The following is a 15,321-nucleotide window of genomic DNA, read 5'->3' as shown; positions in this document are numbered from 1 at the left end:
CTTGGCATCAGATGAGAATGTTGACAGATCATGAGAAAGAAACTAGCACGCAGCTCTGAGTAGATGTAAGAGGGCCCTCAGGCTGCTTCATAGCCTTCGGCAAGCTCCCTTAAACTCCTTTGCTGCTTTTTCCCATTTCCTCTGGTAACAGGAGGAATAACGTGGGTGTTTCTTTTCTCTCCTCTTCCCTACAGTTTTAAGTCTGCTTTTTAAACATGTCTTTGTAATTTGAAATTATTATTTATTTTTTCTGTCTTTGCCCGCAGTTAATCTGCTGAGGTATTTGTCCTTTGATGACCTGAGTTGAAAAGGAAACGTATGCTCCCAAAGAGGAGACGAGAGTATGTCAGAATGTGGGCTTTACACAAACAGCCAAAAAAGTCTCTTTTTTTCCTCTGGCCAGGTTAGAAGCTTGTGTGGTACATAAGCTTCAAAGGTGACAGCCTATTAAAGAGAATAAATATACAATTCAAGTTGACATCAGTTTCTGAAGGACTTTTAAAAATCTCTTTTTTCTTTGTTTTTTGTTGGCCATGCAATTATAGGAACAAACTGTGTGAACGTATGATCGAACTGGCTACCGAATCATGCACCAAAACACTTAGGGACTTCTGTTTTAAAGAAAAATAGATTAAAATATGAAAATTACTTCCCTGTTTCAAGTACATGCAACAGCCTCAATTTTTTCCTCCTGAGAGATTTAAGGTTCCCTGTTCTCATTGCCAATGAGTTAATTTTATTTTTTGAAGAAGTCTGCACTACTGTATGCACTTATTAATGAGGTTTGGAATATGAATGGGGTTTTGCAGAAAAGACCTGGCAAACAAGGGCATATATAGTACATTATGATCTCAACAGAGTACAAAGCCTGATAAAATTGATATACAACATTTACAGTATTTTTTAACTATAAGTAACTCATGTCAAATCTCACTGTTAATCCAACATGGGGTTATCAGAATTGTTTTCAAATCCTTTTTGTGATACCAATGAGCATTCTTCACTCCAATTTACCAGTGACTGTCAACCACTTTGCCAAGTAATTACCTGATTTCTTCAATGGGCTGTGGTAAGTAGGCTTTTTACCCTTATGCTTAACCAGTGTCCCACATACTCTTCTAATGTGGCAGTCTCATGGGACATGGCATAATTACAGTAATACTGATAACGATGAGTGTGGTAATAATTCAGAAATTGACTTTACCAGAAATGTAAATATAACAGGAGTGCAGGCAGCCATAGCACTGTTCCCTCCAACTCCTTCCACTTCTTCTGCATGCTCTTGGTTGTACAAGATGGGACTGTATGGTCTTTTCTTCGCAAGTATCAGATTGCTTAATCCTAATGAATTGCAACAGTGCTTTAAAAACAGGGCAACACGTGTTCATCCTTCAGCTTAACCACGAGTGTTCTCAGTAAAATTAAGCTTTAAGCATATCAAAACAAGTGCAGTAGGTGGACCAGCTTTTTTTTTTTTATCATTCCATAATTGCTTCGATAAATACATCCGTGCTGAAGTCTTCCTGACGCTGCACGGGAGAAAGTTGGAAGTTGCATGGTTGTTTTTTTGTTCTGTTTATGTGAGTACTAGATCTGTAATATTTGCCATTTTAATACCTAAATGTCTCAGTCAGTGCTTGCTTTCAATTTTTGGACAGTTAGGGAGGAATTTGTGGAAACTAGGGACTAATGAAACTTGTTTAGTGAAGCAATATAAAAGGCTCAGGAAAGCCAGTTTGTTTTGTAATAGCTGTCTTGAGAAGAAGCTGAACATAAATCTCAGGTGCATTTTTCTGCTTATCTGTTTCTTTTCTTGAGTAGATCCTGATAAATGCACTTGAATGCCAAATTTCTTTGTCTTAATGGTCTTAATGTTTCTCAGGCTTATTTATGTGTTTTTCTTTTTTTTTTTTTTTTTTTTTTTTTTTTGGGGGGGGGGGTGTTGCTTGTTTTGTTTTGTCTTAAAACAATGATGTCTTGGCCCTGCTTGGTTGAAGTCAGTTGAAATTTTATCATTGAAATCAGTGGACTTCAGAGTCAGGTCAGAACAGAGGAAGCACATATTTGACAGTTGTCTTTCACGTGTCCATGTTTGAGTACAAGTGGTAGCTGTGCATGCTTTGACTCCTACAATCAGGATATTTTGTTTAAATGCTTAAATATTCTCTCAAAATTAAGTGTGCAGATTTGAAAATATCAGCATTAGGTCTTTATACCAGGAACTATGTTTATTCAAATATTTGTACAAACATACTCCTGTGGTTTACCCAATTCTGTTTGATGCTTGCTATAGATTGTATACACTCAGGATGCACTGAAGTATTAGAGTAGTATAAAGGAACAGTTATCTTTGAAAAATGTGAAATTTGAGTATTTTGTATTTTTTAGCTGAGGTAGTATCAAAGGTATGAACTTAAAATAGATAAAACACAAAACTATGCAATCTATTAGCATACTTTACATTAAAACCATAGGAGCATCTTTTCATCTGACTCACAAATATAATTTCCTTGTGTCACAGAATAATAAGTGTAATCTTCCACAACACACCAAAATGTCTTTGTAGGACCTGGCTTCTTACTATATTTCTGATCCCAGGTGCATCCAAGTAGAAGCGGTACCTAGCACCACTGATGCGGATAAGAGAAGAAACCCTTTCGTTATCCATCTCTGTGCCTTTGTTGAGGTTTAAAATTCTGTGCCATAGTTTTGCTTCATTTATTTCTTTTTTTAGTAAATTTTAGACTTAAAATGTATAGACGGTTAAGGAGGTATTTGGATCCTTTGTAGAAGAACCAAATCCCAGGGCAGTGATGTTTGAGGAAGTGGATGTGCAGAAAGGGAGAGGCTCAAGGTGAATTTGGGGTCCCCCAGAAGGTCTGGGCTCCCATCAGACTCTGCATGTGCCTTGGATCAGCTGGATTTGCTGAGAAATTGTTGGAAGTTAGCACCAAGGCTCAACTCTGACTAGATCCAGTTGGGTATGCAAAGTTGTTCTAATGATGTGTAAAAGACTTCCCTCGGTGATTGCTGTCCACGTGTGTAACTCTGTCCTCAAAATGCTTCTTTTAATGAGCTCAGCAGTTTCTTTTTTACTTGTTAACCATTATTTTAAAGGAAAGAAAAGAGGCATGGTTCTAAAGGTCAGAATTAACATCAGATATTTAAGGTTTACTGACCCTGTATGTAGCAGTCACATAACTCATCCTATAAAATTTAACGTGTCTTGGTTTTCTTTTTTTTTTTTTTTTTTTCTGCAGTTTGTGGCCCATCCAAACTGTCAGCAACAACTACTGACTATCTGGTATGAAAACCTCTCGGGACTGCGGGAGCAGACCATAGCTATCAAGTGTCTGGTTGTGCTGGTTGTGGCGTTGGGCCTTCCTTTTCTAGCCATTGGTTATTGGATTGCGCCATGTAGCAGGGTACTGACTCTTATAAATTGTGTATCCTATACTATTCTGAGTGCTGTTTTTAAGTTTCTGGCATTCAAAATGTAATGATGTGCCTCTAATTCTGTTGTTTCCAATTTTTAGCTTATTAATGATATTTGTAGTCGACAGCTAAGAAATGCATTTCACTTCAAAAAGGAAGTTTGCTCATCTCTTGCATTTTTCAAGGGAACCTGGTGTTTTCTCTGGGTTAAATATTTGTTTACTTTTAAGATAAAAGTGCATGAAATAACACAGTTGTTGTTCTGATTGTTATCTGAAATATTTTCTGTGCTTATCTTTAGTGAAGATATTCCTCACAGCTCCATGTCACAGAAACATATTAATACTTTTTTTTTGGTAGCATCTAATGTGGAAAAGTAACATTTGTCCTCGAGCTTTAATTCTCAGTACCAGAAACACCTGACATTTTTCATAGTTCTCATGTCAAACAAATGCAGTGTACCTCCAGACGGGTTATTTGATATTGTAATTTCAAAATGCTTTCTAAAGGTCATCGGCAGGAAAGGAACCTGGGATTGTTTGCACAGGTAGTAAATGCTGTTTAGCGTGTGCTGGTCTGCTTAGTGCATAGTAGCTGACCCCAGTTTCTGAAAGCCGTTCCTTGAAATAAGAAAGCTACTTACAGTTCCCCACCTGCTGAACTCATTTTTTCTTATTCTACAATGCCCTGAGGGATGGACTTGGCGCTTTTGACGCTGGCTTGCAGGATGAGGCTAGTACAGATGCAATCACAGGCTCTTCTTTTTTGTACAGTGAGTAACAGCAACAGGCCCATTGCTCTTCCCAGCATTGTCTTCTGGAGTCAGCTGCTCCTCTCCTGAGCTACAGAAGGGCTGCCTGTGTTGTGTCTATTCTGTCCTAGCAGATGCAGATGTTGAAATGAATTAGCTGCATTTATCTGGAAGTAATATCTCTGATTCTTTCTTAGTCCACTGTGATGGAATAGTCATTGGTTTTAGTAGACATTTGCAGATTATTTGTTTGGGACCTTCTGTTCTGAAAAATGTTCTGTGGATGGAAAACAGTAGCCAGAGATGAGAAGATGAGTCTGATTATTTTTTTTTTTTCCTAGAGTTAGGTTATAGTCACAGGCAAGCTAATACAACTTTCTTGTTGTTAGTCTTGTTGTTAGTTGCTACTTGGGGCTTTTATTTATTTGCCATAGGCTTGCTCCAGCCCCCCATTGGCATCTGTGGGCATTAGATCAAACTTCTTCTGTGAGTGCCAGTGTACACTTGTAACTCCTTGGAGTGTTTTCCCATAAATATTGCCATTTAGAGTTTATGAAATAACATAAACACACACTAACAGGACAATATAATCCACGAGACTGCCTTCGAGAGAGTTTTGTCTGAAATGGTAAAGCACCACAGTTCAGGGCACTTGGAGGAGTATCCTGTAAAAACAAAGTGTCAGACTGTTCTGAGCACTGAGTGCCATAAATGCTTCTGAAATACTTGACAGAAGAGTTTGTTCCTTTGAAAAAAATGTGACTGCTTTCATTCTGCCTTTGCAGCTTGGAAGAATTCTTCGAAGCCCGTTTATGAAATTTGTGGCACATGCAGCATCCTTCATTATTTTCCTAGGCCTGCTGGTGTTCAATGCTTCAGACAGATTTGAAGGCATAACAACGCTGCCGAATGTCACCGTCACTGATTACCCTAAGCAGATCTTTAGGGTGAAGACGACTCAGTTCACCTGGACAGAAATGCTGATCATGGTGTGGGTACTTGGTAAGTATAATGCCCCTTCCATCTCTGTCACTGTCTGCCTGAAGGTAGAAATCCTAAAAGAAAGGAGAGAAGCCCAGGTCCCGAACCTTCGCTCTAGCTGCAGCACAGTTAAAATTAAGCCCTCAGGGCAGATACCAGCACACTGGAACTGGTGAAAGCTTCTCTGTGCTGCCCCCTCTCGTAGCATGGGGTAAATACTTGTTTGCTGATCGGCAGCGACTTTGCTGCAGTTCAGTAATTCCGGCTTTTGTAACAGGCACACAGGCTTGCTGAAGAGAACACCACAGAAATTTTACTTGGGTTTCCTTAAGTAGGATCAGCAAGCGTGCTGTGCTGCTCTGTGTGCGAGAAGGTGACCTCGGTGTTAATGAGCTGGTACAGCAGCGCTTGTGTGGCTTTGCTGCTTAGGTGGGGTTTGGAGAAATCACCAATTCCACCCGTGTCAAGGGGCTAATGAGTCAGTTCTCATTATTCAATATTTTTCACAAAAGCTAATCAGCTGTTGGCCTGATTGAAGCTATGTATGGCAGGAAGTGCCATTTTCTAGCTTTTCATCAGTTAGGTGCTTTCTGTAGGAAAACAGCTACTTGATAATGTAGCATTCTCAGCTTTTAGAGGCTGCAGGAGAGAAAGGGAGTACTGCTTTGGCTGCTACAAGTTCCTCACTCTGCCTTTAGAATCATTTATATCTCCTGTTTTAAGCACTGCTTAATGTCAAACTCTGTTAGGGTATGGAGATTAGTATACCTGGTATGCTGCCTGCTGGTAATCCTATTACAGACTGATGGAGAGCAGCCTCTCTGTGTGGCAGAAGGCAAGGACTGAGATTGTGGTGGTCTTTAGGACCCAATCACTGAGAAATTTCTTGGACACTCGAGAGACAACCAGCCCCAAGCCAATCCAGCGTGTGGCTGCTGTGCATGTTGGGGTGACAGCAAAATTACAATTGAGATTGGAGAATCCATGGCTCAAGCCTGCAGCAGAGCAGTACTCCTTCCGAACTACATGGCCAGGAAGTCAAGGAGAAAGTTTTTCTTTTATTTTGTTCTTGCTAACAAACCTCTTTGAAGTAAGAGAAGGTCTTGATTCATGACAATTATATCTCAAAGTCTTGATCAGGCTGTGACCTGGATTAATCCCACATGAATGAATTTCTGAGGAGGAGTTTGAGTAAGAAAGCTGAGTTATAGCCAAATTTCACTTTCTGTGCTGAAAAGCATCTTATTCTGTAAAGAGAACCAGTATTGAAACTGTGCCATTTATATTTGGGCATCTGTGTAGTTGGGTTATTGTGCTTCTCTGTGTAAAATAAATAAATAAGTAAAAAAATCCTTCTGATTCATGAGCATTTTCTGAATGTAAATGGTAAGGAAATGAGAGGTTCTTTTTCCACATTTAACTTTTTTCTTCTTTAGAAGCCTAGCATGTTGTCATGTTGTTGGGCTATAGCACTTCCACTGCCAAGTTGTGGCTCTATACTATCCTGTATGGAGACAGCTGAGCTTTATCCTTGCATATTTATTTATGTCTTGCCATTTGATCAGTCCTGTTGAGACAGCCTTGCTCAAGTGTGTGACAACCCTGTGATGCTGCAAGTAAGTGAATTTTTGTTCTGCTGGTGCCGTGTGGTTTCATGGAATGGGAGAACGCAGGAAATTTAAATGGAAATGGTGTGGCCAACTTTGCTGTGTTTTGTCGTTTCTTGTTGCAGGTATGATGTGGTCAGAATGCAAAGAGCTGTGGCTGGAAGGACCCAGGGAATATATTCTGCAGTTATGGAATGTTTTGGATTTTGGGATGCTGTCCATTTTCATTGCAGCTTTCACGGCGAGGCTTCTAGCATTCCTGCAGGCCACAAAAGCACAACAATATGTGGACAACTACATTGTGGAGAGTGACCTCTCTGAGGTCACGCTTCCTCCAGAAATAGAATATTTTACTTATGGTGAGTTTAAATTTTCTGCAACATGGATGTTAAAGTAGAAAAACTAGCATTTGAAGCCTTAAATTGAATTTTTGCTTGTGTTTGTGTTCATAGCACTGTTCATGCTTACCTGGTAGGGGAGACACCATGATCAGGCCAGTGGTTTTCCCAGGGTGAGGCTCATCCCCTGCTCCAGGTGTTCTGAGCCCTGCAATTTCCCCAAATGTGGGAAACTCGACTGCATAATTTGTGGTGGGTGGGGGACTGTGTTTGCACTCTCCCTGGCTTTTTTGGGCCCTCGAGGTCCCTTCCAACCCCTCCAGTTCTGTGACTGTTTCTATCTCCCCATCTTTCATTCTGTACTATTTAAACAACAGTTGTTATGATGCCAATTTTGGCAAGTGTTTACCAAAGCAAACAATGTGCATAAGGACAAAAGTTCAAATGTAACTTCATTATTTAACTGCCTTTTGTTGTAACTATTTATACAGAGCTAAATTTGACTGTCTTAATTTTAAGTATTTGCAAGCTTTATTTTATTCTCAACATAATGCACAGCAGATAAAATTTTTATGTGATTTTTTTGCTTGGTTCAGTTGTTTCAATATTGTAATTCAATATTTCACGATAAAGGAAGGATGCGAGACCCAGTAATCTGTTCAAATAGAATGGAAGTTGGTTATTGGAGTGCAGAAATTAGAGATGTGATGAATTTCTTTTTGCTGCAGCAGCAAAGGCTGTATTTACTCCTGATGGCTCCTTCAATATATTACAATAGCAAATTTGGTTTTGTTGTTTACTTTATTTGCTATATAATCAATTTGAATTCGGATCTATGTAAATACACACTTAGAAACGTGGTATTTTGATATCAAAGGCTTTCAGTCAGCAGTGTTAAGATGGCACAATAATTCATGCAATAAGCAACTTAGGATTCTACATAACTATCTATATATATGATCCAATACAACTATTGTTTCTGTGTATATTGTGGTTAAAAATCATGATCCTACACCCTCTGCAATGTACTTTCATGGCAGTATTGTCTGTGAGTTCAGTGAGGCCTTGGTTATATCCTAAATTATTAACAATGGCAAAAGCTTGGTGTGGTTCATGAGTGAAATTGTTTATCAGCCAACACCGTTAACTTCTCATGAATAAAACCCCTAATATGAATAAGCAATAAAACAGTAATGCTAAGAAAAGCAATAAGGCTTGTTTATTCTTATTATAGTTCAGGTTAAAGTGCAAACTGTAGAAGAAAATGTTGTGTTTTTTCAAGTATAATTTTTCTTCTAGTAAAAGGTAATTTAGTTTATTTTCATGCTGTGTTACTTACAGGAAATAGGAAGAGAGTAGCAGCTGCTAGACTCTCCCAATATTTGTCTTTACTAAATTCAGACATGTGTACAGCAAATCCTATCAAGATTTATTTTTAAACATTGTGATAAAGGAGTAACACTTTGTATTTACCTCTGTATTTTGTATCTTCCAGCTAGAGATAAATGGCTCCCATCTGATCCTCAGATAATATCTGAAGGCCTTTATGCAATTGCTGTCGTTCTGAGTTTTTCTCGGATTGCATATATCCTGCCTGCAAATGAGAGTTTTGGGCCCTTGCAGATTTCACTTGGAAGGACTGTTAAAGACATCTTCAAATTTATGGTCCTTTTTATTATGGTGTTTCTTGCATTTATGATTGGGATGTTCATACTGTATTCCTACTACCTTGGAGCTAAGCTAAACCCAGCCTTTACAACGTAAGTATGCAATAATATTTAAATGAAAAGCAGCTATGAAATTTTGAGTTCCTTACAAAGGTAACAAAATCTAAGATACTGTATGCTCCCTCCTTGTGTCAAAATTAAACTGAAGACAACAGGGGTTTGTGGGAAATCAGATATCTCAAAACCTTAGAAAGCAGAATACAAAAGAATACATTATTCTTTCTTACTTGAATAATGGAAACTGTCACTGCAGTCTAAAATAATTGTACTAGTATGTTGTGATAATCATACAGGCTTGTAGACAACTGACTGCAACAAACTATTATTGATTCCTCCTGCATGACGTTTTCCTAAAGCAATTGCTGTAATTGTAATCTTCGTCTGGGCTCTGTCAGACTTAGGTGATAAACAGAGATTCAGCCTAGGTGTCAGTGGTAGGTCTCCAAATAACACTTCAATTTTTCAAGAAAGGGACTTACTGGTTATGTAGATGGTGTATTTCTACCTTACTTCAGTACTGAAACAAATCTATAAACTGCACTGGATTCTTTTGGATCAGATCTGCAATCTACGTGGTAACTTCTTATTGTTAGGTGAGTGCAGAAGAAGGACAGTTATATCTGTTTTCATGCAATGAGATGGTTTGCTTGCCACGATTTTCTCTGAAGCTTTCATTTTTTCCATTTCCTTATTTATTTTACTTTGTGACACAAAGTGGTGCTGGAAGTGTTATCTACTAAGGGCACTGCAAACCGGAGGTATTTCCACAGCATGATAAAATTCCAAACTCTTCCCTTTTTCCCATGTTCATAGAGAAGTTTTACTAACTTCTTTGAACACTGTTGTATTTTCATGTAGCCAATTCCATGACTTTTCCTTAATTTGATATGATTTTTGCACTTTTTTTTTTTTTTTTTTTTTTACAGTATTTGATATCAGTTGTCTAATATACATAATGTTTGAATGCTTTTTAGAATCTTAGACTATTCTGAGCTGGGACCCTCAGGGATCATCAAGTCCAACGTCTGGCTCCACACAGGACCATCCAGAAATCAAACCATTAATATTAATTGCTTAAACAGCAGCGGTATTTTACTAGACAATATACCTATTCATATAGCTGTGTCCCAGTGATGTGGTAGTCAGCCAGCAACAATGTTACATTGATTTCAATAGCAGCCTTGAGCAAATCCTACGAGATCTCTTTGGATTCTTGGTTTTGTTGCTAAACCTGGTGCTGCCCATTTTGGAGTGCACACTTCCGAATGGACGGTTTAATCAGAAACTATTGAAAAGGAGTACAGTGGTTTTCTTCTCATCAGCCCCATTTTTACCTTTGTTAGGACAGGGAAGGTCTGCCCCCTGCAGAGTTAGACTGGAAAATGAGAATATCTTGAAACCTGAAAATATGATGGCTTTCTAATTCCTTTTCTTTTGCATGCTTCTATCACACCTGTGTTATCTATGATGCATAGATGGAGCACAGTGAGGTAACTGAGCATACTGTGAAAAATATTTTCTTGCATATTTGTTATTTTGATCAGTTCTCTACAAACCTGATTCATGGACAAGTTGCCTGAGATTGTTTATCAATGACTGTAAACACAGTTTATATTTATTTGTGTAGTAGTAATAATGTTGTCTTTTTTTTTTCCTTAGAGTGGAAGAAAGTTTCAAAACCTTATTTTGGTCAATATTTGGCTTGTCTGAAGTAACCTCTGTTGTCTTGAAATACGATCATAAATTCATAGAGAACATTGGTTATGTTCTTTATGGCATATACAACGTAACGATGGTGGTAGTTCTGCTCAACATGCTGATTGCTATGATCAACAGTTCCTATCAAGAAATTGAGGTAGGGATCTTTCTCAAATTGTTCTCTTCTCATGTTGAAAAAGGGCAGAATTATTAAGTATTATTTTAGTGATTGCATCTTTTGCATGATGCAAAAGTATGATCAAGGGATAATCTCAGTAAAAGCGATCACAAAAATCACTGGTTTTGGACTGGCTCAAACAACCCAGACAAGCTGCGAGTCCTTGCAGGACCTGAAGAAGTAGTTGTGGCAAATATATGTGTCTGAGGAGATGGCATCCATCCAGAAGTCTTAAAAACTAAAGTAATGTTCAAATGAAGACTGCTGTGAAGTAGAAGACAAAGCTACTGAGCATAACATTTTAGGCATGGCTAATTCATTCCCTGTTCGCTTAGGATGCTTACAGCATGTTTTCTTTATGTAGTGCGCTTCAATCTTTGATGGATAATTAGGATATGGATTAAATGTATTTTGCTGTGTTCTTTTACGGAAACCTGGTTTTCAGTTCCAATCTTTAACCTTTTTAGCTAAATGTGCAGGAGTTAGACACTTCAGTCCTTACACCACTACCATGCACACTTCATTTATGTAACTGCCTGTAATTGGAGTCTGATGCAGGTGTTTTATCTTCACGGCTGTTGTGACTGAGTCGCAGTTTGCAGTGTTTACAAGCTCTACTTGTAATATGTATTTTTTTTCTGCTTAAGATACAATATCAAAATTTGATTGTAGGTTTGCTGAGCTTTTCAATATGCCCTGAAACACTGCAGCAGTATTTCTCCAAGTCTACCAAACGACTTGGTTGAACAAATATTTGAATTTCAGAATTTGAATTCTTGGCTGCATTGCTTATTAAAAGAGAGATGTTTTATTTGAATTTCAGTATGGTGATAAAGTATCTTAATTTTTAAAGGTAATTAGTTAAAGTAGAGTATTTAGCATACAACTCCACTAAAAGTCTGGGAAAATTCAAATTGGATAAGATACTTGCTTTTAGAAATCAAACCCAAGTTGCTGAAATGAAAATAAAAGTATAATTATAGTTTTTCAGACCATAAATCCTGATATTATTCAGAGTACTACATTCATGCACATGTGCACACGCATCAGCAGGAGAAAAAAAAGAAGAAAATCTCAGACTTAGTTTACAAATTAATATGACACTTCCATTACTTTCAGTGACTTCTGGGGATGTCAGGGAATTCAGCTGGAGAAGGCTGGTTATATTAAACCAGCTTTTCAACTTTGTAGTAGACCAAGTTGAGCCTTGCAATACTTCAGTAAGAATGTACCAGGACAAAACGGGTTTGTAATTTTTTAACAGTTTCTTCATGACAGTGAAATTCCTATTTTGTGTGCTCTATTATAAATCAGCGCTACTTTTCATGCTTTATGTGAAAAGCTGTGAGTACTACCACTTTAAGCAATGTCTGCCTTGGAGCCAGTACTTCATCACTTGTTTGAGTACCAGGTTCATGTGACCAACTTAAAGAAAGGAAAAAAAAAAAGATTTAATTAAAGAAAAGTTTGACTTTAAATAGCAAGGAGTTTATATGGTAGTTCTCACTCTGTGCAAAAATAACACTTGTTTAAATTGTTCAGATGCTTGAGCTAAGTACTGATGATGAGATGTTGACATAAAGAGACAGCTGAAATTTATTTAAAAGTCTTGATAGAATGGTTACATTTTTGCAGAGCTATTGGGATTCTTATTAGCAAGCAAATAAAATTTACATAAGAACAGAAAGGGTAGATATTTAAAAGAAGTTTTATTTGGGAGGAAGTTTTTTGCATTTCATTTTTTAAAAAGTATATACTTTTTTTCCTCCTTAATACAGGATGACAGTGATGTAGAGTGGAAGTTTGCTCGTTCTAAACTTTGGTTATCATATTTTGATGATGGAAAAACATTACCTCCACCCTTTAGTCTTGTACCAAGCCCCAAATCTTTTTTCTATTTCGTCATGAGGATCATTAACTTCTCTAAGTGCAGGAGAAGACGGCTACAGAAGGACATCGAAATGGGAATGGGCAATTCCAAATCTAGGGTAGGTACTGAAATCTTTTCATTATCATGAAGGAATGTATTTCCATTCCAGCATTTTACTTTTCTTTAACTTTCAGTGTGTAAATTGTACTTCTGATGATAGTACGGTGATAAATGTAGCAGTTATATTTATAAATCTGTAATTCAGATTGTTTTGAACCAGTACGTCTAGGCAAAGAATGGCAATAAATTTTCCTAGGACAACAAGGTCCAATGATTAGAAAAACATGGTTAAATCATAAATAACTGACTCTTCAAAGATGCAATTAATTCCCACAAGGAATGACCTAAATATTGAACAAAGATGCTTTCATCCTCCACTGGAAAGATTTTTAGTTCAGGAAGGAAAAAAAAAAAAAAAGAGATGAAACTTTTTCTTTCACTAAACCAGGTAAACGGAAAATGCTGTATGATAGGTACTTCCTGCTGCCACAAGCTATGTTCCCAACAGAGGACAACAGGAAAGAGGCAAATTAGGTGGCAATAATTTTTAGCACTTCCATGACATTCTGAATTTAGGTATCTGTTATTTTTACAAACATTAATGAATGCAGTGTTGCAACACCCTTGTGAGAATCGGATAATTTCTCTGATTTTTCAGGTAAAGGAGGTTTCATTTGGCCTTTTCTTTTTTCTTTTTCTTTTTTCTTTTAATACATGTAAGTTAGGCTAGAGGTCCTGTATGTTAGAAGGACTCAAAACAATATTTTTGAAAATACATTTTGATTTGGTTTACTGTAAATTACCAGAAATGGCAAGTCCAGTTATCTTTTAGAAAAGATCTTTTCTAGAGCCTGGATGTTTTGATCTGTTGGTACTACTGAATCTTCAATAAAGAAAATATTTTCTCTAGTTTTCTGTAGGCAGTGAAAGTAGACAGATGTTTTCTAAAGTTTCAATGTTAATCAGTTTAACTGAAAGCACTTTTTTTTTTTGGTATTAACTACTCACTCACCCTGTTGTGCTCCAAAAGCCTGCTCTGTGCTCCCTGTTCAGAAGATGTCTTAAAAATAACAAAAATCCTTGATTCCCTAAGATATGCCATTATAACAAAGAGTTCAGTAGTACTTCCATATCATACGGCAGCAGCTTAGACTGTAAGTCACTAAAGAATAAAAATTCTGTCTGAGTCACTGCTGAGACAAGTCAGGTTGAGCTAGTTCTGTTAACTACAAACCAAATAATCTTCCTCTGGGAAGGCAGCTCACAGCCTCTCATGAGTCAGGCTGAACTGGCACAGTTTTACGCTGTGTACAAAGATAAATCCTGGCCCAGTCCATGGATTGCCTGCAGGAAAGCGGGCAGCCTGGAGTAGGTAGAAACACCCCACTTGTGGCCCACCTTAAGTGACAGGCTGTGTGCATTATAGGCACAATATACGTGACACAGAAAGCATCCAACTTACTGTGTAGGTACAGGCAGACTTCTCTTTGCTCCTCTAGCCCACCAGAGAGGTCAGCCGTCATTTAATGACTGGTCACACAGAAAACTAATGACAGATACCGATTAGGGCATTCTTCTATGGATACACGATTTTACTTCACTCTCACCAGTGCATCTGAAGTAAGAAATAGGTCCCTGAGTTGGTAGCTACAAACCTTTGGCCCTAGTCACAAAAGCATCTTGTCTGAAGTGATTTTTTTCTTGTTTCTCACTCACTGGTACAAAAAATAATGAATTATTTGTGACCTGATGACTTTGTGGTGGAATTTGCTAATCTGTTAATAATTGAACTCTGACTGTTTTCTAGCTGTATTACTATTCCTGATAATTGTGCTTTAGACGAATACTTTGTACTGAGCAGGAAGGGTTTGGAGCATGTATTTGTAGTGAAATATATGCTCAAGTGTGCAGATGTTAAACACAGAGCACAACAGCTCTGTTAAAGCCAGACTCTCTCTTCTTGCTGTGGTCACTCATCCTGACCTCCAAGTCATAAGTCATAGTTCATTTCCTCAGCTGTGTAAACATAATTGTTTTGGAGCTGTGCTGTGAACAGGGTGGCTAAAATAATCATTTTTTTCAATTTATAAAATCAGACATACCAAAGTGGTGGGGGGTCAGAGGGGCTGACTTCTAAATGTCAATTCTAACATGCATATTAACTTTTCCTTATTGTTTCCTAGTTAAACCTTTTCACTCAGTCGAACTCCAGAGTTTTTGAATCACACAGCTTTAACAGCATTCTCAATCAGCCAACACGCTATCAGGTAAGTACATCCACTGGTCGCTGTTTTGAGTAATAGAAGTGTGTGAAGGTACTAGCACAATGATTTTTTGCCTTCATGAGATGAAGAAAACATTATGTAGACAACAAACCCCAGTCTACTACTTAAAAAAAAAAAAAAAAAAAAAAAGGTTGTCCTTGTTCAAGCCTGATTATTGTAAGCATTTAAAGAAACTGACGCAGACAAAACTTAGATTTTTCTTTGATGTCCCAGTTCTGAAAGTTCAGGAAGCAAGTTTTGGAAACTGATTTCTGGGAAAGAGCTATGGAAGCATTGGTCTGCCTAGGTTAGCGTTACTTTACCTTCCCTTCTTCTCATGATGTGACATTCAGAAATTCTGCAGATGGGAATATTCCTGTCTGTTAAGAGGAGCCTGCTGGATATTAGCTTC

The 15,321-nt window shown here is 37.7% G+C and overlaps 1 protein-coding gene and 1 non-coding gene across 5 annotated transcripts in view; both read left to right on the top strand.

Moving 5' to 3' along the window:
* Positions 1 to 15,321, top strand: part of TRPC3 (transient receptor potential cation channel subfamily C member 3) — a 40,918-nt gene that overhangs the window by 22,810 nt on the left and 2,787 nt on the right. For all 4 annotated transcript variants that reach the window (XM_068680645.1, XM_068680649.1, XM_068680648.1 and 1 more), the window contains exons 4-10: positions 3,261 to 3,425; positions 4,972 to 5,188; positions 6,900 to 7,133; positions 8,608 to 8,872; positions 10,499 to 10,694; positions 12,494 to 12,703; positions 14,829 to 14,912. In XM_068680645.1, the coding sequence (XP_068536746.1) occupies positions 3,261 to 3,425; positions 4,972 to 5,188; positions 6,900 to 7,133; positions 8,608 to 8,872; positions 10,499 to 10,694; positions 12,494 to 12,703; positions 14,829 to 14,912 (1,371 nt within the window). The remainder of the gene's footprint in view (positions 1 to 3,260; positions 3,426 to 4,971; positions 5,189 to 6,899; positions 7,134 to 8,607; positions 8,873 to 10,498; positions 10,695 to 12,493; positions 12,704 to 14,828; positions 14,913 to 15,321) is intronic.
* LOC137856577 (U1 spliceosomal RNA) lies at positions 7,235 to 7,397 on the top strand. The gene has a single exon (XR_011096597.1). It is a non-coding gene; the product is annotated as a U1 spliceosomal RNA (small nuclear RNA).

Source organism: Anas acuta, chromosome 4 (assembly GCF_963932015.1).
Source record: "Anas acuta chromosome 4, bAnaAcu1.1, whole genome shotgun sequence".
Taxonomy (NCBI): Eukaryota; Metazoa; Chordata; class Aves; order Anseriformes; family Anatidae; genus Anas; species Anas acuta.
This window is presented reverse-complemented; position numbering and strand designations above follow the sequence as displayed.